Source organism: Diospyros lotus, chromosome 1 (assembly GCF_014633365.1).
Source record: "Diospyros lotus cultivar Yz01 chromosome 1, ASM1463336v1, whole genome shotgun sequence".
Classification (NCBI taxonomy): domain Eukaryota; kingdom Viridiplantae; phylum Streptophyta; class Magnoliopsida; order Ericales; family Ebenaceae; genus Diospyros; species Diospyros lotus.
In genome coordinates this window covers 50086063-50110611 of record NC_068338.1, presented here as the reverse complement: position 1 = coordinate 50110611, position 24549 = coordinate 50086063, and the positions used below count along the sequence as shown (strand labels likewise).

Here is a 24549-nt window from a genome sequence, read left to right as displayed (position 1 = left end):
AGCTTGATTGTTAAATTACGACCAAAATAGTGTTTCAAATCTTGATTTTCATTTTTAACCATGATTAGAATTATATATTTTCTTCATATTATGTGTTATTTAAACTTTTAAAACTTAAATTCATCACATGCAAAAGTCATATGAGATTTTTAAGTATTTATTAGGTGGACGTAATTTATGAATTATTTAATGTATCGATAAATTTATTTAGTACAGATAATGTATTCTTATTCATAATAAAATTAAAATCAAAATCAAAAATAAAAACCGAATTAAGTTCAGCCGTATAGATGATGTCATGATGATTTCACAAAGTATGGCATCAAATTAATCAGCCTGCCAATGCCACCCCAAGATAGATGCATTCTTACATGAAGACCAATGCACACCCAACTACCATCCAACACTTTCCCCATCCATTGCCAGCTAGAGATTTAAGGACAATGAACAGTAATGTTTAGATATATGTTATATAGCGATACACATTGTGTATAAATATGGAGGGAGTAGGTAAAATCTTCAAAATATTGAATTGGGAAGTCAAATCTTTTTAATTTTTTATTTAAAAATATTAATTTATTGAGATTTTTTATCCCAAAAGAATTGAACAAGAAAGTCATCTTTATAATTTAATTTTGCAATTTTCTAATCACAAAAGAACTTTACCATTAGTACGTGACTCTCCCGCTCAATCTTGACCCAATTTTCATAGCTCAATCTTGGCCTGGCCCTGGTCCTGCACTAGCTTGCAGCAGCATCATTACAACCCCCATACTAAGTATTTGCACGCTCGCTCAAATCTCATCCTCATTAATGGCAGATCTCATTCACATTAATGAGACTCTTGTCGATACTATGCTATCACCTGAAAATCTCCACCGATGCCGAATACTCGGTTCCATCACCTTCAAACGCACGACATATGCATATAAGAGAACTCCTCTTTCTATATGAACTCTTTCTTCAGAACCAAGATATGTTTCTCTTTGACTTACTAATATTTTGTCATTTCTTTCTCTTTTACTCACTCGAGCGTCAGAGTATTTGCATGTACTAGCCATTTCTTGACGGACCAATCGCAGGGCCCCATCCCTCGACGTTGGTTTGCTTCTGACTGTCAGGAACACTACTAAAACGTGCCCTAAAAAACAAAGGGAAAACTTTGATTTCATGGTAAAGGACGAAACTGAAAACTAGTTTCTTAAGATGATCAAACTCAAAAAGAGCTAAATAATGCACAAACCAACAGAAAAGAAACTCTAGTATTAACCCCAATATTCATTTTCTGCGAGTCCTGTACTGTTAACAAACTAAGGATCATAAAAAAATTTTGTGGGAAATTAATTCGTCTAGAAGTTGGAAAAGAAAATCCAACTTCAATAGAAGAGCTCTCTAGCCTCTTTTTCAGCTTACTGATACTCAAACATGTGGAACTGAACAAACTGAAAATAGCCCATCTCGCCCTTCTTCATGCTCCAAGCAACATTTCAATATCCCCCGAAGATCAAATCCCTGAAACAGCCAACTCTATAATCCGTGCTAGCTTGCTGTAATGTTCAAAATCTTTATACCTAAAGGGGCGTCCATGCCGACGAAACTATCAGAATTTGATGGCTAAAGAGCTTCCTCTTTGCTTCAAAGTCACCAAATTAAGTCCCCTTCTCCCCACCAAAAACAAAAAAAAAAAATCTGTATCCCTCGTAACCATCACCATTCTATCTGTAACTATCAGGGACGACGAATTTAGTTAACCTAAGTGTCATACTCAGCTTCATATCAGTTTGTCTAAGCTGATTTATCAAGAAGACCTAGTTTCCGCAGAATCCGGGCTTTTACCTTCCGATTTCATCAAGCTTCCTGAGGACTTGCTTGATGTGGGGCCTACGAGAGGGTGAAGTAGAACAACAAGATATCGCAAGCTGAAAAAACTTGTGTATGCGTTCTTCATGAACTCGAATCTGATCACCGCTTTGTCCAAGAAGAATGTCAGCGCGGTATAGGTCCATAATTCGATTCTCAAGCAGGGCATTTCTCATGGAGTTTGGCAAATAGAAGTCCTCATCAGGGGTTGGGTTCTCGTTGATTGGCTCCCTCCCTGTAAGAATTTCTAGAAAGATCACGCCGAGGCTGTATACATCAGTTTCTTGGCTTGCATCCTTCATCTCAATCAACTCGGGCGCTTTATATCCCTGTGCTGCAGACACTTCGAGCATCTCTTGCCCTGCTGTGGGATTCAAGAGGAGATGTAAGCCGGAATCTGACACGCATGGCTGGTAATTGCGGTCCAATAATATGTTTTTCGATTTGAGATTGCCATGGATTATGGGCTTATGCATTCCAGTATGAAGATGATCTATTCCCCTGGCAATACCAAGTGAGATCCTGTATATGATTTCCCATTTGTGAGCTCCATTTCCATCTGCCATAGGAAAAACAAAGTTGTGCCACTCAATACGTAATGACAAAACAAACTTCAATTGTGTTGACAAACTGATCGGGAGGAAAACAACTGGCAATTTGACTTGGTTTAACCAAACGGTAGACAAGATCTAAAGCAAAACTGAAAGAGACTGTGACAAGAACTGGCACTAAATTTGATATGGCTGGATGATGACAAGTCCAGTCCTTCACAATTTCCCACTATCCAATAGCATAATCTAATCAAAGAGAAATTAAGAATGCAGGTAAAAAGTGATCAGTAGTTTCAAAAGTCCAGTTCAGATTAGCTAAGCAAACAAGAGCCCGATGCTTAATTTGGCCGTGTTTGGAACCGGGAATTTTCACAGAAAATAATTTTAGAAACATACAAGAAATTTTTGTCCCTGCCCTTTTCATTTACTTCTAGAGAAAGAGAGAAGAAATTGAAATGTTAGTCCTGCAAAATCAGTATGAACCTAAAAAGGGAGGATGAAGAAGACAAGGAGCAAGAAAAAAACAAATAATGAAGCAGGAATAGAAAAAGAACAAACCGTTAAAAAAGGGACAAAATAAATATGCTCATCCCCAATTTGGTAAAAGTAGATTACTTTTTCTTTAATTGGATAATATTTGGTAAAGGTAATTGACAAAGATCTAATGGTTGATACAAGACACCATTAGATGTAACCATAAAAAATTCTGATGACCCACGAGCCAATTCCGAAAGCTTGGTACAAAACCATTTCATTTTCCTTCTATCTTTCCACAAAGTATGGGTTGTCAGTCAAGATCAAGGACTATCATCATCTCCCCAAAATACCTAATATTTCAGCCACATATGACAAAACCCCACGAAAGGAAAAACCATTATGATGGAAAATATGTTAAATAACTCTTCAAATTTAAAAATTTATTAGAGATTTGAGTCTCTCATGTAAAATCGAATAAGGAAATTGAATAGACGTTGGCCACTACTCTCATTAAAGTTGTCATATATAGATAGGCCCCTTTAATTTAAAATTATTGTCGTTATGGTTATGATCGGCGAAAGGGTTTTTGTAATTTTTCTCTTGATCCTTTTATGTTAGGTAATCCTCACAAGTAATACCAGAATCAGAGCTACCTAAAAGACTAAAATGCAGCATTATTAATTACCTCGTATGAATTGAGCCAGATTTCCCCGCCCATAGAAGGGATGAACCAGCAGTTTCTCCCCTCTCGGCCCGGCATAAAACGCTCCCAGAGGCACCAAATTGGGGTGCCGAATCGAACCCAAAACCTGAACCGTAGCCACCACTTCGTTGATACTACCGGTGCAGGCCGGCCGGAGAAACCGGAGCACCACCACCGAATTCACCCCCAGCAAACTCGCCCTGTACAGAGTGCCGTAGCCCGATTTTCCGATCACTTCGCCGGGAGCATCCAGGATTTCATGCACGGTGAGATCTTCGCCGCCCTGGAACTTGATCAGGTCCTCTGTTTCCTCCTCGCCTTTCTCCTTGAACTGGAATCCGCCTTCCGTGTCTTCCGATTGATCCCTCCCAGGTTTTCTCCGACACAAACAATAAATCATTGAGCAGAGAATCAGCAGTATAGCTAAAGAGCTCGAACCCAGAACCAAAATGAGCTTGAATTTGCGTTCCATATCACTAGAGTTGTTGCCCAAGATCTGGCTTTATCAGAATGTAAAGAGAATTGGGAAATGGACAGACAACAAAGTCGTTGACATGGAAATGGGAAATGGAGAAAAATCGTAGCTGAAGTTCAATGAATGAAACCTCTTGGCTTTAGGAAAAACCCAGATTTCTGGGTACAGCTTCTAGAACTGAGTTGCAGAGCAGAAGAGACAGGAGGAGGAGAAAGAGGAGGGAGAACAAGAGAGAGAAAACTGGGGAGAGAGAAAGTTTTCGCAGATGATAGCCATGTGACATCATCTGATTGATTGCCACATTATGCGCTGGAGGCTGGAGCTGGTAATTTCCCTTTTTGCCATCCTTCATTATCGTAGTGACAGTTTTACCCCCATATGTGCCTGACCCGAGAATTGAATCCGGGCGAGCCAATGCAGTTCAGAGTTTGGACTTGTACGTGTATTTGTACCCGCTGGTATTTTACTTGTCTCTTGCTACCTTCATTATTGGATTAGAACACATATCTATTCAATTGAATATTTGTTTTTATTTAAATAAAATTAAAATAAGTGTTCATTTAGTTTTTTTTATCTTATATCTTCTATTTTAATTTAAAGTTATATGCTTTAGGTTGTTTAATATTATTTTTTATTTTGGCTAGAGTTCGATTTGGATCTGGGGCCGGGCGGGCAGGGCCGAGTGGTGGTTGGCTGAGGCTGTTATGTAATAAATTGATTGATGGAGGCTGGGTTGGGCCCAGGGAGACATCATCAACGGGTGGGGCCTTCCCCTCCACCTCGTGGGGATGATTGTGTGGTGCTGCAGTGCAGGCACTACCATGCCCCACCTAATCACCACTCGGCCTATCCATGCTTCGCTTTCTAGTTGTCCGTTTGAAAAAGTGTTTGGCATACAGCATTCGGCACCTAGCGTCTAGTTTTCGTGATGCAAATGGTGTTTAAATTATGTGCATTGTGAGGGTTAATGTGATTTTAAATACACAAATATAAAAATTTATTTTAAGCCAAGCCAAACATGACATTGAGTTAGTTGTTATCCTTTTTATTAAATGAGAAAAAACTAAAGATGGTAATAAGTTCCCACATTCAAGGGTAAAATTATGGGCATTTGATGATCCAAATGTGTTTGGCATTTTGGTCGGGGAACATTTTCAACCCTAGAAGATATTAACTTAAGATTTAAGTCAGTTTATTTTAAAACACAATAAATGATGTTAATTAATGAAAGAGAAGTGGACTTTGGTGACACAGAACAATGCACGGATGCTAGCTAGCTTAGTGTTGGTGGACCTCAGCAAGGGGATATGATTGATGATCAATGGGGACAAGTTGGTAGGAATTAGGAAAAGGGCACTCCCATCAATTAATTAATTTTCTTTGTCCCTTTGAGATTGACTATTTAAGCAATTGTTGGCTAATGGTTACTTCCCCCAATCATCTTTAACATGTGCCCTAATCACAATTCTCAAACGCCAAACTTGCAGGTTGAAAAATCTTTGGATGATATATTTGGATTATTATTTTTACGTGGTCTTTTATTATTCGTACTCTTGATTTTGATAAAGAAAATAAATTATAGGTGAAGATTTTGTCTTACTGTGTAAGATAAGAAATCGAACTCACAACTTACTGGTGCGAATCTTAATTTATCGTGATCTAATCACTTGATTTGTGCCCTGAAAGTATTTTTAAATGACATACTTCAACTTTAAAGAACAAGCGAAAATGATGATAAATAATTTGGATGATTAAATGTCACCATTCACCAACATTAAACTGGAGAATAATCATATAGAGTGACTCACTTTGGAAGCATTCCAAATTACCTGATGCATTAGGTTGACTTTTAAATTGAAATAATCAAAATTTGAGATTTGTCTGTTTCACCAACACTCTATCATAATTCATTTATTAATTTATTATTATCTTGCAAATTTCTCTCATAACACCAAAGATGTTAAGAGAAAGTACATTTTTATCACGATTAATTCAAAAAACGAGTTAAAATTTATGTATGTAATTAACAAAGAATATCTTGTTTTGTTCATTGAATAAAAATCTTTAGTTAATCACCCCCTAAATCCCTACTCAATCTTGAAACCGGTGAGCTTGGTTATCTTCTTCATTGAATGCTTAAGTTTCTACCAATGCATAATCACCAATCAGGACTCAATTTGCCTCTTTTTATTCAATTCTGAAACACAGAAACATAGTCCAACAGCTAGCACCTAATTCCCCACTTCCCAGAAATAAAAATTACAGCATTACAGTTTGTACGAGGTTTACTAACAAGTAATAAGAAAACTACATGCCTCCAAGGCATAGGTCAAGTGATCGGGTCGCAATAAGTTAGAATTTGTACAGTAAGTCGTGGGGTTTGACTTTTTATCTTGCACAATAAAACAAACCTCCACTTACAATTTACTTTTTTTGTCGAAATTGAAAATGCGAGCTGAAAGAGACTGCACAAGGACGCGATAATCCCAAGAAAAAAAATATAATCACCAACAAGCATGAATGACATTTTAATCCTAAACTTCAATCTAGAACCACATATATATATATAGCATAATGGATTCATCAATGAACAAGAGCTAGTTCGCTAGTTCCCTGCCAGAGGTATAAGAACTTTATTTTATTTCAATGAGAAGCTAATGGACAAGAGGTCCTGTGCAGTTAAGGGATGTAAAACATGGGGCTTAGGAGCTTGAACGAGCGCGTAGACATGGAGGAACCGAGCAAATCGCTCCACTGGTCACTGGAGTTTCCAATAATCCGGAATCCCTCTTCCACCATCTTGTTTCTCTTCTCAGACTTATATATTGTTACTTGCTTACCGTACTCCTCAATATAATACTTCGAGAGTCCAACATTAGGTCTAAAAAGAAATTCTAAAGAAACTATTATAATATCAAGAAAACTAGTATATATATCAAGAATAATAAGGAAATAAATAACATCAGTTGCATATATTTTAGGTTAAATGTGAATAAAGAACTCCCAACTTAAGTGTGTTAAACTAGAGTAACGCAAGGATGGGTGATTTTTAGAAAATTTGCGTAGGTCCATCAAGATAAAGTTGATCCGATTCTTTCTTTCGTTCGATATGAGATATTATATTGTTTAGAAAGCTTAAAATTAGATAAAAGACTCCAGATCAATGAAGTTAATAGTATAATATTTAGCATAAACACCATAAATCAAATTGGAAGCTTAATTTGTCTATTGACAGCTCAACCTGTTTGACCTTCATTAATCAGGGCCCCAAAAGAGAAAAAGGAACATTAGACAAGATCACATGTATGGTTATTTAATGCATCAATTGCATTATCCTGCTAAAGGGGGACAAATTAGACTGGGGAAAAGTTAAAGTTTCCCTTTGTATCCGATGAAATGGGATCGAACTCTTAAAAATCAAGCAAACTAAAGCAGGTTGTGTCACTGTAGTTTAAACTGTTAACGATAAGGAGGCATTAAAAAAACTAATTAGATTGAAATTAGATTGAGATCATATCCTGAATTTCTAATAGTTAATTTTGTAGTTATGGATGTTGGATTCTTGTGCCTGAGTTTTGGGACAGATGATGATTCGAGTGGATTTAAGGATGATGCACAAAAGATGACGAACAGAACGCCAGGCAGCTCAGGACAAAATTTAAGTTCATGGCAATCCTTGTCATGGATTCAAAGAAGTAGGTTGACGAAACCACAATAGTGAGCTGAGAAGGAAGGAAGTAAAATATACAGATTTTCTAAGCTTTAGTTGCGGACTTTTGACAAAAGAGCTAGAATACAGAGTGAAAAAGGTGAAAAAGGTAAGTTGGCAAAGGAGCCCCAGTGAATGCAGATAGGTGAAATTAAGGACCACATTAGGCTGCATAGGCATCCGATTTAGAGTTCCATTGTAAAATTCCAGGTGAGGAGCTCCATCTTGGCTAACTGATTCTATGGGTGAAAACCCGATTAATTAACTACCAGCTCCATCAATAAATCCAAAAAGGTCCACAATTTTGGTGAGAAGTGACCTTGAACTGTAGAGAAACCTACATTATCCTCAATTGGGGTTCAGTGACGAAGCCGATGCACTTTAGGTTTAATATAGGCCACCTATTCCACCCATTGGTCGACATGGACATAGCATGTCATAAGCAATTCCATCCTTCTTATAATATGACCAACCATCACTAGAGCTATAGAGAAATATCCATAGGACTTCAACTACTAGTTGCTTTGAGTCTAACTTTATGATCGGCGAAAGGATTTTTGTAATTTTTCTGTTGATTCTTTTGTGTTAGGTAATCCTCACAAGTAATACCAGAATCAGAGCTACCTAAAAGATTAAACTGCAGCACTATTAATTACCTCGTATGAATTGAGCCAGATTTCCCCGCCCATAGAAGGGATGAACCAGCAGTTTCTCTCCCTCTCGGCGCGGCATAAAACGCTCCCAGAGGCACCAAATTGGGGTGCCGAATCGAACCCAAAACCTGAACCGTAGCCACCACTTCGTTGGTACTACCGGTGCAGGCCGGCCGGAGCCGTAGCCCTATTTTCCGATCACTTCGCCGGGAGCATCCAGGATTTCATGCAAGGTGAGATCTTCTCCGCCCTGCCCTGGAACTCGATCAGGTCCTCTGTTTCCTCCTCGCCCTTCTCCTTGAACTGGAACCCACCTTCTGTGTCTTCTGTATTAATAAGAGTGGGTGTGGCCACTACTCAGCAATCAGCACACACAACTGGCCTTGGCTCATCACTTGGGCATGGATTTGCATGCATAATGTGTTCGTAATATGTTATGGACACTTGCAGAACCGAATTAATAGAATTTATAGACAGCAAAATTAAACCAAATCAAATGTTGAACTGGAATAACAAAAGTCACCAGAACGACCTAAATTAATTAATATAATCCAATTTTATTAAGAAAGTTTAGTGGAAATTTAAATGTTTTATAAGTGTCATTATTATTGTTTTAGATATCAACTTAAATTTATCTTAGTACTAAGTTTTTGAATATCCTAAAATTCATTTATATTGTTGAAAATAATTAGAAAAAACCTCAGTTTATCCAGTTATAAAAACCAAGAGCTAAAATTTTAATCATCTAAACTAACCCAAAATGAATTAACAAAAGACCAAACTAAGTTAATTTAAATCCATGAATTTAGTTTCCTTGAATATCTTTTTTTTCATGTCCTTATTATTGAACCAAATTTTACATCCATATATGATATACCCGACTAAAAAAAATCAAAATTTGTGAAGTGAATGTATATTGTCATCCATATATGAATATATATTATTATCCCTAATCGTGCATCTCTCGTACACGCATGTCACATGTCCCAATCACAATTGAATGGTATAAATACCCTATCATCATTCGACTTTTGGATCCTGTCTCTGACCTTTAGACTTCTAACATATTTCACCCGTGAAACTCACCCACATACCTCACATGTTTAACTCATCTTCGCACTTCATCCGTGCAATTCCCCCATGCATCCGCACAATTAACCCACACAACACCTGCATTCCTAGTGCATTCTTGCTTCATCATGACAGTATCTAACTTAGTCATCGAAGAGCTTGCATGGGAGAAATCTCACGTGCTTTCTAATTGTTTTCTACCTTGAAGTCAATTCACTTTCCTAGGACACATGTCAACCCTCTCAAACAATAGAAACTTCTTTTGGGCAAGTTCTTCTACACTACTCTTCTCTGCACTTTCTCTAGCTTCTCCCGAACCATTTTCTCCATGCAAGTTTTGTCGGGCACCCTAGTTCCCCACAAAACTTCTTCAGTGCAACTTTCTTCTAGACATACTTTTGCCGAGCAACTCCTCATCGGAGCACCCCTTGCTTTCCTGGATAACGGATCGAGCCTTGTCTGTAGCAACTTTGCCATAGACTCTTTCGGGCAGGCCTTGCTCTTTTATCTTACCTGGCCTAGCTAACATCTTGTTGAATTTTTTCAAAATAAATAAATTTTAATTATTGTAATCCCACAACAATAGTAGTGGATGTAAGCAATTAGAATCACTATAAATATTGTATTCATTATTTACTTTCTATTGTCCTGTGCATTGATTTTCATATGTTGTGCTTCTCCAATTTATATTTCAAGCATTGTTTTTTGAAGTCACATGAACATGATTATTTTCATTCAACATTCCCAACATTGATTTTGAAATCACAAACATTATCAATTTTTATTCAAGGCAAATGGTTTCAAAGGCATGAAAGCATTCAAAATAGTTTAAGTGCATAATCTTTAAAATAAACGAAGAAGTTTTTTGAAACACCCAATTCATTCTCTTTGGGTGTACCCTCCTACAATTATTAATTTACTGAAGTAATAGAAAGAGACACATATTTGGGCTTGAGACAGCTTATCCTGATTACATGGCTCCTTCATTTAGTGCAGTTGTGTCTCCTTCAAAGCTTGATAATATGTGTTGGGCTTAACCATGATTCGATTCGAACTGTGAAACGAATTGGAATCATTCTTTTAAAAATAAAATCAAAATTGAAGACTTACAGTTCAGTTATGATTCTTAAAAAATAAAGAATCAAATTGGTTAAAATGATAAAATAAATAAATTAAATAAATATAAAATATATAATATAATACACAATCATCGGTACTTTTGAAAATAAGTTTGATTAAGGTAAGAGGGTTTTAAATTCAAACGCTAAGTGAACTGTGTGAGTTTTGATTCTTTTAAATCTAAAAAGATATGTAGACAACTTAATTTATATAAATTAAGTTCAAACTCTCTTTTTGTATTTTTATTAAACCAATTCGAACTGGAATTAGAATTATTGAGAACCAGAACTGAACCGTCAAAGAATCGGAACCAAAACAATCTATAGACGGCTCAATTCTGATCCTACCAAAAAGTGGAATCGAAAATGTCAGTTTTAGAACCATGATCAGGCCTGATATGTGCTAAACGATCTCTAGCCTGACCATTGAGTTGCACCAGCAGCAAAGGATGATACGCACCCTCTTTTAGCACTTGGGGATCACCTAGATGCCCCCAGTTCATCCTTCACTAGTTCCCACCCTTCCAGAGGTTCCACTTTAGCCCGCGGCTCCATCCCATCCAGCCACTTATACTCATCATGACCCAACAACGGACACTCATGGGTATGAAGATGAGTTTGAAGAACAACAAGAACAAGAAAAGTTTGTTTTTTAAAACAAATAAAACAAAAACAAAAGCAAAGGGCAGAAGCACAATTAATATTAATTAATTTTTGTTGTACGTAAGCCAAAGCCGAAGATGGATTGGCCGGATGATCAGAAGGGGCCAATACTGTAGGGTTGGGGCTTGGGCATGTCCTTGACGATGCCACAGAGCAGGGTGGTTTCTGGGAGGTTGTACTCGTCCCTCAGGGAGCGTTGCGGGGATAGGACGCTCAGGTAGAGCTGCTGCCCCAAGTAGAACCTCTCCCACATCTCCGATCTCAAATTCCACATCCCCGCGTTGTCCAGCGTCAACATCACCGCCGACCATGACCCCGGGTACACTTGCACGTTGTGCCTGCTTAGGCCATCCAATAGGTTGTAGTTCTTCCTCTTATGCGGGCTCCACCTCCCCGGCTCCATTGCCACTGCGAAGAAGCTGTACCCGTCCAGGTGCCATGTCTGGATCGTCTTCTCCCTATTCTCGAATATGATCTCCACGAAGTTGCGGAATGTCGCGTTGAGCACATTGGGCTGTAACAGCACCTTCGAGGGTGCCTCAGTGCCTGGGTCGTCCTTGATGGTGTCGTACTTGAACACCTTATCTTGCACGCCGTAGTACTCCACCAGCTTCAGCGGGGTGGTCGAGTCCACGTGCGACACTCCGTTGATTGCGTACCGCAGCTTGCCATCCACTCGCTCCCTAGAGTTGACCAGCTTGATGGTGCGAGTGATGTTGATGCGGCCGTAGTGGTAGGATCCTTGGGGGTTGGGGCGGGCAGCGCTGGCCGTCAAGTTCCATCGGAAGGAGCGGAACTGATTGGTGGACCAAGCGATTCCCACGGCTGACTCTGGTGGGGGTGGCGGCAGGTCTGGAGAGGCGGATCCCTTGCCGTTGGCGTACCTGAGGATGGCCTTGTTGATGAGAGGCCCCTTGGTGAACCTGCTGGAAGCCACAAGGAAGTAGTCCTTGGGCTCTTTGTTGGCGGTGACCAAGAAGGAGACGCACTGGCCGACATGGACGTCGAGGGAGTCGTAGACATTCTGGACGACGTGGGATCCCTCCACCTCCACCAGCTTCATGGGGTGGTTCTGGATGCGGACGTTGAAGGAGATCCTCATGCCGACGTTGCACACCCTATACCTGTAGGTCTTGCCCTCCTCCATGGTATAGAGCGGGGGCGGGGGCTTGGACTCGTCGTAATGTTGGCCGTGGATGTGGAGGCCGGCAGGGCGACCTAGGGAGCGGCCGCTGTCAAGCTGGTTGCGCAGGGACTTGTGGTCCTTTCCGTACCAGTCCCCGATGAGCACGTAGTAGTCGTCAGCGGGGGGGTCGAATGGGACAGGGATGAGCTCACGGCTGACGACCTGGAGGGGGCCGATGCCGCCTACAGCTCGGTGGAGGGCGGTGGTGGGGAAGTAGAAGAAGCTGCCGATTTGATCCTTGACTTGGAAGCGGTAGGTGAAGTTGGAGCCGGGCTGGATGGGGCACATGGTGCCGGGGGTGCCGTCCTGCCAAGAATTCTTGCGTTGCTGGATGCCGCTCCAGGTGAGGAGGAAAGGCTCATCCAAATTGTTGTGGACGTTGACCACGATGTTGTTGTTGGAGGTGCAGTTGATCCTGGGGCCGGGGAATTGGCCGTTGATGAGGATGCCTTTTTGGGGCTGACCCAGGGGGCTAACGTCCCCATAGCTCACGTCCCACTCGAAGAACAAGTAAGGGTCCTCTGCCCCAACAGGAACAAGGCACGCCGCCACCAATATTGCCAAAGCGGCGGCCAACTGCAAGCTCGAGCTCGCTCTACTAGTAGTTCCCATGATGCGCGATATGGCTACGTACAAACAACAGCAGCACTGATTTGCTTTTGTGTGTGTGTGTTTATTTATTTATTTTTTTTTTCTTTTGGCTTTGGATGGATGGATGGATGGATGGATGGGTCTCCTTCTGCTAGAGGACACCGCTTGCTTCGTTGGCTCTTTAATCTTCAATAAGAAAAAAAAAAAAAAAAAAAACAAAGAAGAAAGAGATTAAAGAAAAGAAGAAATGGGGATGTGTTTGTCGTTGTTGCTGGTGGTGGTGTTGTGGAATGAATGAATGAATGAATAGCTACATCCCCCTGAGGCCTTCTTATATGCAGCCACCCGCCAAGTGCTCGACGGCTCCCCATGTCTATTGCACCGCCGCTTGCGCTCCGCCTCGCATTTCCATCTTTGATTTCTTCTCCTCTACATTTTCCTTAGGGATGCAGTTAGCTTAATTACTTTTCAAATTACCTGCAATCTATACCTTTTTCTTTATATACATACATAAGACCCTAATTAATAACTAAAAACGCACACTCTGCTATTAGCAAACATATGAGCCAATTTTAATTAATATAACAATGGAAATAATATATCCAGATTCATTGCAGCAAATTAAATTCCATACTGAACAAAACTTGGAATCATCAGTGCGTGCGTGGAAACATTATCCAACCAAACAAACAAAAAAAAAAAAAACAAATTACAACGACCTTATATATTAACCAAACCTCAGCTAATTAACAATAATCATATCTTTAATAACAAAACACATTTTAGTATAAGCTTGTCCACAATCGCATTGCTAATGTTGATTTTGATCCTTCATAGCTTCTGGGTGTCTCTTAGACATTTTTCCTCTTATATATATATATATATATATATGTATGTATGTTCACCTAGGAAACAAAAATGCTTCCACTTCCATTTTAAGGCTAATATATATAGTCAACTAAACGATTTTATGAGGAGTTGCTCAAGAAACAAACATGAAGACATACTGTGTCTAATTAATTAATATATATTCCATTAAAAAGTTTAAGCAAAACAAAAGGGCTTAACTACTTATCTTCGAACCTATTCATTTATAAAGCATGGTAGAACTCTATAAGAAATCAATAAACTCATGACAACCAAATATAAATTTATTACCCAGAAGGGACGGTCGCATGATCATAACCTTTATTCACATATTTGAATAAATATTTTATTGATCTTCATTAATTGCACCATTCAATATTTATGCATGCATATAATATGTTACAAGCGATGTATCATAGCCAAAAAAGCCCATTAAAAAAACCAAAGAAGTTCAAAAATCCAAGAGAATTTTTGAACTTTTGATAGGCCGAGCCTGAATAACAATAGACTGGGAGGCCTTAAAAGCCTCTCGGAGACTTAAACTGAGAGACCTTAAGGCAGCAAACCAAGAGGCCCTAAAGCCTTCCAGAGCCCATGAATCGGGAGACCTTTAAGGGCAGCGAACTGGGAAGTCTTAAAGCCTTCTAGAGCCCGTGAACCAGGAGGCCTTAAATCCTCCTGAAGCCCATGAATCAGGAGACCTATAGCGAACCGAGAGGCCTTAAAACCTCCAAAAAATTGTGAACCAAGAGACCTTATGATCTCCCTGAGATTGTAAGCCAGAGACTGTAACCAAGTCTCGGTTCGAGCCTCAACACCAAAAATGTTAAGAGGAAATACTTTTTATCACGATTAATTTCGAAAAGAAATTAAAATTTATGTAGTTAACAGAGAATATCTTGTTATGTTCATTGAATAAAAATCTTTAGTTTATCTTCTTCATTGAATGCTTAAGTTTCTACCAATGCATAATCACTAATCAGTACTTAATTTGGCTCTTTTTATTCAATTCTGGAACACAAGAAACATAGTCCAACAGCTAGCACCTAAGTCCAACAGCTAGCACCTACTTCCCCAGAAATAAAAATTACACAATAACAGTTTTGACAAAGTTCACAAACAACCATGAATGACATTTTAATCCTGAACTTCAATCAAGAACCATAGACATTTATATATATATATATATATAACGGATTCATCAATGAACAAGAGCTAGTTCCCTGCTATAAGAACTTTATTTTATTTCAATGAGAAGTTAATGGACAAGAGGATCCTGTGCAGTTAAGGGATGTAATACATGGGGTTTGGGAGCTTGAACGAGCGCATAGACATGGAGGAACCGAGCAAATCGCTCCACTGGTCACCGGAGTTTCCAATAATCCGGTATCCCTCTTCCACCATCTTGTTCCTCTTCTCGGACTTGTATACCGTTGCTTGCTTCCCGTGCTCCTCAGCGGCTCTGAACAGTTTAAAAGGCTTAAAATTAGATAAAAGGCTCCAGATCAATGAAGTAAGCGATGAAGTTAATGGTAGAATATTTAGCATAAACACCATAAATCAAATTGGAAGCTTAATTTGTCTATTGACAGCTCAACTTGTTTGCCCTTCATTAATCAGGGGCCCCAAAAGAGAAAAAGAAACATTAGACAAGATCACATGTATGGTTATTTAATGCATCAATTGCATTGTCCTGCTAAAGGGGGACAAATTAGACTCTTAGTGGGCAAAGTTGAGTTTGCCTCGTATCCGATGAAATGGGATTGAATTGAACTCTTAAAAATCAAGCAAATTAAAGCAGGTTGTATCACTGTAGTTTAAACTGTTAACGGTAAGGAGGCATTAAAAAACAAATCAGAATGAAATTCGATATTCTGAATTTCTAATAGTTAATTTTGTAGTTATGGATGTTGGATTCTTGTGCCTGAGTTTTGGGACAGATGATGATTCGAGTGGATTTAAGGATGATACACAAAAGATGAAGAACAGACACAAGGTGGCGTCAATGTAATCCACAGGCAGCAAAAGATGTGTAAATATTTACTGGATTCAAAGAAGTGCAATTTCATACATTTTTCAATGGATGTATTGCATTATATTTGCAGAATTGTCATATTTTTGGAACTCCGATTGGTCGTGCTTCCATAAAGCTTTTAAAATGGTTATTTTACATATTAACTGAACAAAATACACAATCAAATCAATTCAAATAACCAAACATGCATAAGTCAGTATGAGCAAAGAACACCAGGCAGCTCATGACAAAATTGAAGTTCATGGCAATCCTTGTCATAGATTCAAAGAAAGTAGGTTGACAAAACCACAATAGTGAACTGAGACGGAAGGAAGTAAATTTTACAGATGTTCTAAGCTTAAGATGCAGACTTTTGACAAATGAGCTAGAATACAGAGTGAAAAAGGTGAAAGAGATAAGTTGGCAAAGGAGCCCCAGTGAAAATGCAGATACGTGAGAGGACCAGATTAGGCTGCATAGGCATCCGATTTAGAGTTCCATTGTAAAATTCTAGGTGAGGAGCTCCATCTTGGCTAAGTGATTCTATTGGTGAAAACCCGATTAATTAACTACCAGCTCCATCAATAAATTCAAAAAGGTCCATAATTTTGGTGAGAGGTGACCTTGAACTGTAGAGAAACCTAGATTATCCTCGATTGTGGTTCAGTGATGAAGCTGATGCACTTTAGGTTTGATATAGGCCATCTATTCCACCCATTGGTCGACATGGACATAGCATTACCATAAGCAATTGCATCCTTCTTACAATATGACCATCTCTAGAACTATAGAGAAATATATAGGACCTCAACTACTAGGTGCTTTGAGTTTGACTTTATATAGCCATGATTAGCAATATTATATGATTGCAGGAGGTAATGTTGGTTATCCTAAGATACCTCCTCAAATCCCAAACTAGATGGGATTAGTTTTTTAGGAAAACCAAATCTAGGTATGGATGAAAAAAGTAATATAGGTGGGAATAAGAAAACCCGTTATAGTAGCTTTCTATAATAGGCGTCTCCAGTATAGTTCTGGCCCTTCTGGGTGACCACATCTCAGTAATTTGAGAGATGATATAACTAGGTTACAATAGTTGTGTGCTCAGAGCGTGTTTGATGACTCAATAACCAGTGCCCTTGAAGTGTGAGACCAGTTATCCAGAGTTATGATAATTGTGAGGGTTTATGGTTTAGTTCGTGCAAAAACTATGCCATGGGAGGGAATCTATTTTTTCCTGTAATAAAACTATATCATCATTGACCAAGCAGATATATCCCATTATTGTGAGATCATGAGTGTAGGTATATTAAAATCCAACCATGTAATTTTGGTGTCTTTTTTCTCTTGATTTCTGTGTGTGGTGTGTGATCTGATAAAAGAAACACCCACATTATTAAACTTAACTACTGGTCAAACCAAACTTATTAAGAAACTACTACTCTTAAGTAATTTTCTTTTTAATTATTTTGGAAGAACCATTGGTTCAACCAACGGCTCTTTATTATTCTTTAGAAAAGCGCTAAGTGAACCAGCAATTTCATCCTAACGTAAAATACTCAGTAGTACTTTGCTAAATAGTTCTCAAAAGAGTAGTAGTTCAGAAATTTTTTGCAAATAGTAGATAGTAGATTTAGAAATAAATTCGAAGTATGGTTAACCTATAACTTAGAAATCTAATTTAATAAGGCGTGACTGGATATTTCTGTCATAAATAATGAGATACGGATAGTGTAAAACTACCATTGAGACAATAACATGTAGAATGAACCGGATGGTTGGAAAATCCTTGTTTCTTTTAGTTCCTGACTATTAACTTCAAAATGTGCCATTTTTGTATGGACTTCTGATGTGCACTCTAATCTTGGTTATCAAACACTAGAAATGTAGGTTATGGCAAAGTAGATTGGACGTACATAAAATGGACTGCAAAATATCACCTAGATAAAAAGATTTGCTCATCAAAATACTCGCATTTTGCATTTCTGCATTCAAAGTGTGATTTCATGAATGTAAAAGCTAATACTTCGACATTTCTGCCCAAGACTGTAGATCTTCTGGAGAGCCCAATATATGAACATTAGAAACACTTGAAATTGTATCCAAACCTAACAATAAAACTACAATGAATTGTCAAAGGAAAGGTATTATATCAAACAAGTTTGGCCTATAAACATCATACGCATGACAGAGACTATCATTGAGGTGGAACATTTTTATAACTGACCTCAATATGAGCTGGTCCCAATCTCGAAACCCCGCATTGATCAAATTATCAACAGTAGCATTTCTGTACCTTTCGCTACGCCCGGTTAGTAAGAGAACCTTGAATCCCAACTTCACAACCTCTTGATAAAGCTTCAAACTGGACTCTATGGCAGGTGCCATAGCCTTCTCTACCCACTTATCAAACTCCACACTGTCAAACACCTCTAACCTACAAATTCCCACCAAGAACCCAAAGGAGAAATCAGTGAATTCCTCAATTCTACCACCCTCACTTGCAGAATCAAAATCAAATTCCATCAACACCCAAAAGAATAAATCAAGCATAAAGGTTGACACATTTGAGGTTCAATTATTTCAAGAAATTGATTATTAAACAGATACTTTGCCAAAGTTTGAAGAAGATTACCCATAACCATGCTCCGAGTAATATGGAAGATTGGAAAGCAGAGTCTCGTCAATGTCAAAAATCCAAGCATCCTTTCCGTCTTCACCCAATTCAACGCTCTTCGCGTGCCCTCCGGCCTCCCTCGAAACCCTTCGGAGGTCAATTTCGTAAGCCCTACCTGTTACGTAATCCTTCACATAATCGGCACATTCCGGCGGAATCGTCTTCCAGGGGCTTAAATTATTAGTCTCAGCGGCGAATCTCCAACTGCTACAGTGTAAATGAAGCTCCTCCGCCGATTCTCTGAACTGCGCCGCTTCAATGGGGTCCGGGAATTGAATGATCAAAGGCCTCGGAAGGAGGTGGGAGTCCAAACTTTCGTCGGAGAATGCGAGGGAAAGCAGGGACAAGAAGAGGGAAAATCTCAAGAAGCGCATTTTTTAAGAGAAGTAGAAAACCTCCCAGCGAGAGTTTCACATGAATATATGAAGGAAGGATTGTGGGGCTGGAAAGAGAATCCAAAGGAATGGTGAGTGGGGTTGCAGCTTTTGAGAGCGATGCTTTTCTTGATTCGGATAAGACAGAAAACCCAATCGAATCGAAAACTGTGAAGGAAGGAAGAATGGGCGGCCGGGTCTGAATGAAAAGGAAGGGAGAGATTGGTTGGGAGGAAGTGGGTGGGGGGGGGGGGGGGGCGGAGAAGGAGAATGTGGTCTGTGGCGTGACAGCGAAGGAATGGCAGTAAGTCAACGAAGAAGAAGGCCGTAAGACGGTTAATAAAAGTCTAAGAGAGTGTGTTTTGCACGTTACTGCAAATTTATTTATTATTTCACGTTTTGGTGGAAAAAGATCTCGTAATTATTTTCGTTATAATAATAATAATAATTCCAATATAAGTGGGATTATATAATAAATTAATCTTTATATTTCAGTTTATCATTAAAAAATTATAATGCGGCAGGTAATTAGAAGTAACTATTATTATTTATTACTTATTAGCATTGAACTGTCAACGCCAACTTCCCAGTAGCAAATAAAAAGTCTGTCTCTAACCTGTCATCTCTTGATGAAATTACCGACAGCGACGTCTTGTTACCTGAAATCCTCGTTCGCCTCGCCTCGCCTCGCCTCGCCTCCCCGTGAAATCACTCCTCCCCTTCAGATCAGTATCCAAGCGCTGGTTTTCTCTCATCGCTGATTCCGGCACGGTCTCCGGCCTATTCTTGAACACTAATTGGAGCAACGAATCAAAAGAATCCCGCGGGGGGGGGGGGGGGGGGGGGGGGGCGACTTTTCCGATGGCGGAGCTCTCACGCTATCTCCAGGCTTATCAGGATCGAGAATTTTGAGTTCATGCCGTGGCTTGCTGTTCTGTTGCTCCGGCTATATATATTATGGCGATGATGAGAGAAAGTCCATCCTTCTTGTTCTCAATCCAACCACCAAGCAATTAAGATTGCATCCTGAAGCTGCCGACGAGGATCGCATCGCTGCCATGCCAATGCCGATGACTGCTTCGGGAGGGAATTCAGGCAATATGGCCGGCGAATCTCGCGGCCATCTCCATGTAGTTGAGTTCTACAGTATCCGACGACTCGATTCAATGTTTTCGAGGTGGGGAGCAAAGACTACTCTGATCAGGTTGGTTTGTGAAATATTATCATGTTAATCTTGACGCGGTTGGAGCTTCATTTCCAAACTACTACTCGTTTTCCATAATTTGCATTCCAAATCAAAGATTGCTTTGTGATTGGTATACTGTTGAATATCAAATACACTCACATATATTCAATGTTTATTCTCCAAATCAAGATTGATTTGATTTTGATTTACATACTCTTGAATATGTTAGTCTAGTATGCTCTAAATTTGGATCTCGATATATTTGTTGTATCTTTATATATATTAATAAAAGATAAATTTGTCTTCTTTCATAAATTTTCTAATTTTTTATATGAATGGGTCTCTAAATCTCTTATTTAAGAGTTTTATTCTTAAAGTATTAAGATTTTGTGATAAAATTCTTTGCTGAAATGACTTCTTAAATTATTTTTGACAGGGGTGGACCTAGAATTTTTTATTTGGAGGGGTTTCAAATTTTTTTTTTCTAATCGAGCTTTATCAAAAAAAAAAAAAAAAGATAAAAAAAAAAAGTTTAACGAATTTTGTATGCATATTTAACATAATTTATTAACTTAAAAAGAGAAAACAAAAAATAATAAAAAAATACAAAAAATGGTCATGTTATTAATCAATCTAAAATTTAATTATATGAAAATTTTAATTATATTATTTTTATTTAATTAATAATAATTGATCAATTGATATCATTTTATTTTTTTATTTTATCAATTAATTGCAATCCTCACAATAAATAAAAAAATAAAAAATAAAAAATTGAGCACAACAATATAATTGTGGGATTGTAGGACCCTAGACCCTATCATTATTGCCGACAATATGTATTATAAATAATATATAATAATATACATATATATAAATAATATATAATAATATACATATATATAAATAATATAATATAATATATAATAATTAATAATAACTTTAATTATATAATAATATTAATTATTTAAAATATTTGTTTAATATTTTCTTTTTCTTTTTATTTCGTTTCCTTAATTTTTTTCTCCTCCTCCTTTTTTCTTCTCCTTCTTCTTCCTCCTCCCTTCTTCTCTGAACTTCTCCTGCACGCACGAACACCTTCCAGATCTACATCGCGCACCTTCCAGATTCACCGATCACCGCGCACCTTCCAGATCCATCGATCACTGCGCACCTTCCACATCTACACCATGTATCCTAGATCTGGACCGGCAACCACCGATCACCGACTACTGTCATAGATCTGCACCGACAGCCACCAGTTTGCACCGCGCACCGTCCAGATCCACCGGTCGCTCCTGATTTGCACCGCGCACCTTCCAGATTTGCGCCACGCACTTTCCAGATCTGCACCACGACCATCGCCACCTCCGCTGGCCATCAACGCCGCTGCCCGCTGCTACCAAACCCGACCCAACCCGATTCAGGTTTGACCCATCCAATTAGATCTGATTCATATCTAATTCGACTCATCCAATTAGATCTGACTCATATCTAATTCAATCCATCCAATTAGATCTTATTCATATCTGATTCGACCCATCCAATTAGATCTGACATATATCTGATTCAACCCATCCAATTAGATCTGACCTATATCTGATTCAACCCATCCAATTAGATCTGACTCATACCCGATTTACTTAGATTTAGCCAGAACTCGGATCTATCATGCCAAGGTTCGACCCGTTTCGATGCGGTGCCTGTAGAGTTTTGAGAATACGGTGTACCCCACTGTACATCTTTGCTCCTTATTTCTGTCATGAGAAAGGATCCACTTATTTTGCTACCATCCACAGCATTTTTTGTGACAGAAATGTCTCTATCCTCCTGGCCCATCTTCCGAAAAGTGACCGGCTTAGAGCTGCTATGACATTTTTATTTGAAGCTCAACCCCGGCTTCAAAACCCCGCCTATGGTTGTGTATCTCAAATTCTTGCCCTTCAACAACAGGTTAGTGATCTGCAAGCTTATTGAGCTCTATTGCAGGATTCACTATTTGCACACTATTCTTCACATCCCTAACATGTTCCTTAACCTGATTCAAAGCCAAACTGGAGCCCTGATCTTCCCATCATTCTAGAAAATGCCTCGCTCTCTAGTTTTCCGAAACCACTTCTCTACCTTACCCTAATGACAGTAGTAGTAGCCAGATGCCACTTCGAGACGACATCGATGAGCTAAGACCCATTGTGTTTGACAACCATCATCATCACTAAGTATTGGCAATATTATTAGTTTTATGGTTTGATTTTGATTTTTTTTTTTTTTTGTACTATCTCATGGTTTGGATCTCTTGTAAATATTTTGAACATATGGAATGAGAGTTATGTTCTTGGTTACTCGTCGGTAGTATTCCATTTTAAACAAGCCGAGCTCGATCTTGGCTCACAAACGGATCTAAATGAATATGGAAATTAGTTTTGTGGTCTCCAAACTAGAAAGACTGAATGAAAATCAGTTATCAAATAGGCCCTAGGGATAAACTCAAAGTAAAGATGGACTACGACCAAAAATGCTATTCTACCCACATAAATTGAATTAGAAATTGTGGTCTTCAGATGGAGATTGTCTACCCAAAAAAAATTTAATCTTTAAATAAGAATTGGCCTTGACGAAGACTGCTATTCTAACAACCCCCCAAAAAATAAATATTAAATAGAAATACCCTAGCCATCCTCGAAAACCCCCATTCAATTTATTAAATAGATCTTGATTCTGGAAGATGAGAAAGTAGAAAACTGATTGTTGAGGCAATATTGAAGAAAAAGATCGCCATAGGAAGAGCCAATTTGAAAGAATAGCTTAGGTTTAATTTTCAGATTTGAGAGTTAAAATATTTTAGAGATTTATTCTAGGTTTGGGTTGATAATATATTTAGGCTTGGACTAAAATATATTTGGGCTGGTTGGTTGGCAAGTTTGAAAAAAAAAATATTTGGGCTAGTTGATTAGGGTGGGCTTAGAAAAAAAAATATTTTTTTAATACTAAAAGGCTACTTTTTAAAAAAAAAAAAATTGGGGGGCTCCAGCCCATCCTGCCCATGGGCTGGGTCTGCCCCTGATTTTTAGTCCTTAGATTAATCAGATGGAAACTTTGATTAGTTAAATATGGACTAATATAGAGTTTACTACCTTGATTAGTATGAATTACTGATGGTAAGGGTGATGAGTCACATGCCATATGATATGAAGATGTCTCTAGTAAACTCATGGGTGATTGTTGAAGAATAACACACTGAATGTGACGCTGATGATTGATCACATGGCATTACGGATAATGATTATGTTGTTTAGTTGCAATAATGTAGTTGATCCTTAAATTTGAACTAACACGGTTGTCTTGTGTATTGGTGTGCAGGATTTGCCAATGGGTTGAATCATCCAATTGCGAGGTAGAAATGTTTATCTATGTGGTTCATATTACTGGTATATGGAGGCAATGTTCAGGAATATGATCTATCACCCTCGTTGTTATTGATGGGATGAACGTCCTATGTCGTCTATTATTAGTGTGACAGGACAGTCCATACCTAGGGCAAATTGATTATCAGGAAATGTGTTTCCTGAAGTATCATCTAGTTATGCTGATGAGATTGAACATATACTTACTGAGTTTGTAAAATTATCGTTCCATTACTCTTGTTCAGTTGGGACATTAGGTGGTGGAAGGATTATAACACACGATAATCGTCAACTGTAATATGTTTACTTAAAGTGAGACTTCACTGTCTTTTATATTGTCCTGAACTATTATTAGGTGCTTCTCAGGACCTCTCAGATTGTCATTGAAATATGAAGAGATTCATGTGATGGATCAATGTGTTAATCGGTACCAAACGAGTTTTGGGGCTATCTGTTTGCTAACAAGCAGTAAACCTAAAAAATCACATACCATAATAGTGTTGTGTCTGATATTAACATTATGAGTCAATTGTGTCTCAAATTTGTCATTAACTGTTACTAATGACAATGCATTAAGTATTAGTGTGCTAGAGCATAGAGAGTCAACTATCTCATGCTTGGGAGTTGACTTTCGGTGCTGCCTCAGTCTTCCTAAATTTGGTCCACGTGATAGTAAATTGGGAGGAGGTGGTGGGGTGACTCTACAACCTAAAATTGGATGTGAAGAAGTGAAATTCAGATTGCTAAAATTGCTTGGCTTATGTATTTCTACTTTTTTTGCTTCTTTTGTCAATTTCTGCTTTTGTCTTCGTAAATTAACAAGTGTGTAAGAGTCACGCAAGAGCTAGTGGTACAGAATCCTCGAGTTAGCACAAGAAGAGGTGCACAAAGTGATATCGAATAATACGTTAGATGTGGATAAACTAGAACCACCATAACTTGAGGTGGATTCAGTCTCGATACATAAATA

General features: G+C 38.5%; 3 protein-coding genes across 3 annotated transcripts; all 3 read right to left on the bottom strand.

The window, feature by feature from the left end:
• Positions 1–681: 681 nt before the first annotated feature.
• LOC127789565 (probable leucine-rich repeat receptor-like protein kinase IMK3) lies at positions 682–4368 on the bottom strand. The gene is made up of 2 exons (XM_052318486.1): positions 3574–4368; positions 682–2419 (listed from the first exon to the last, which is right to left on the bottom strand). The coding sequence occupies exons 1-2, from the start codon at positions 4061–4063 to the stop codon at positions 1833–1835; spliced, it is 1077 nt and encodes a 358-aa protein (XP_052174446.1). The 5' UTR covers positions 4064–4368; the 3' UTR covers positions 682–1832.
• Positions 4369–11020: 6652 nt separating this feature from the next.
• Positions 11021–13243, bottom strand: LOC127789327 (L-ascorbate oxidase homolog). Its single transcript, XM_052318236.1, has one exon. The coding sequence runs from the start codon at positions 13076–13078 to the stop codon at positions 11375–11377; it is 1704 nt and encodes a 567-aa protein (XP_052174196.1). The 5' UTR covers positions 13079–13243; the 3' UTR covers positions 11021–11374.
• Positions 13244–15143: 1900 nt separating this feature from the next.
• On the bottom strand, positions 15144–19254 carry LOC127789596 (acid phosphatase 1). Its single transcript, XM_052318534.1, has 3 exons — positions 18574–19254; positions 18166–18375; positions 15144–15386 (listed from the first exon to the last, which is right to left on the bottom strand). Exons 1-3 carry the CDS (start codon positions 18987–18989, stop codon positions 15209–15211), a joined length of 804 nt encoding a protein of 267 aa, XP_052174494.1. The 5' UTR covers positions 18990–19254; the 3' UTR covers positions 15144–15208.
• Between the last annotated feature and the right edge of the window lie 5295 nt (positions 19255–24549).

Bases quoted from the DNA above. Each gene is read 5' to 3' on its own strand.
- LOC127789565 (XM_052318486.1), bottom strand. From the start codon at position 4,063: ATGGAACGCAAATTCAAGCTCATTTTGGTTCTGGGTTCGAGCTCTTTA. The intron at 2,420-3,573 runs GTAATTAATAAT...TTCCTATGGCAG, and splicing joins TCTGGCTCAATTCATACGAG to ATGGAAATGGAGCTCACAAA.
- LOC127789327 (XM_052318236.1), bottom strand. From the start codon at position 13,078: ATGGGAACTACTAGTAGAGCGAGCTCGAGCTTGCAGTTGGCCGCCGCT.
- LOC127789596 (XM_052318534.1), bottom strand. From the start codon at position 18,989: ATGCGCTTCTTGAGATTTTCCCTCTTCTTGTCCCTGCTTTCCCTCGCA. The intron at 18,376-18,573 runs GTAATCTTCTTC...GGGAATTTGTAG, and splicing joins TACTCGGAGCATGGTTATGG to GTTAGAGGTGTTTGACAGTG. The intron at 15,387-18,165 runs GTCAGTTATAAA...TAAACTGTTCAG, and splicing joins TGGGACCAGCTCATATTGAG to AGCCGCTGAGGAGCACGGGA.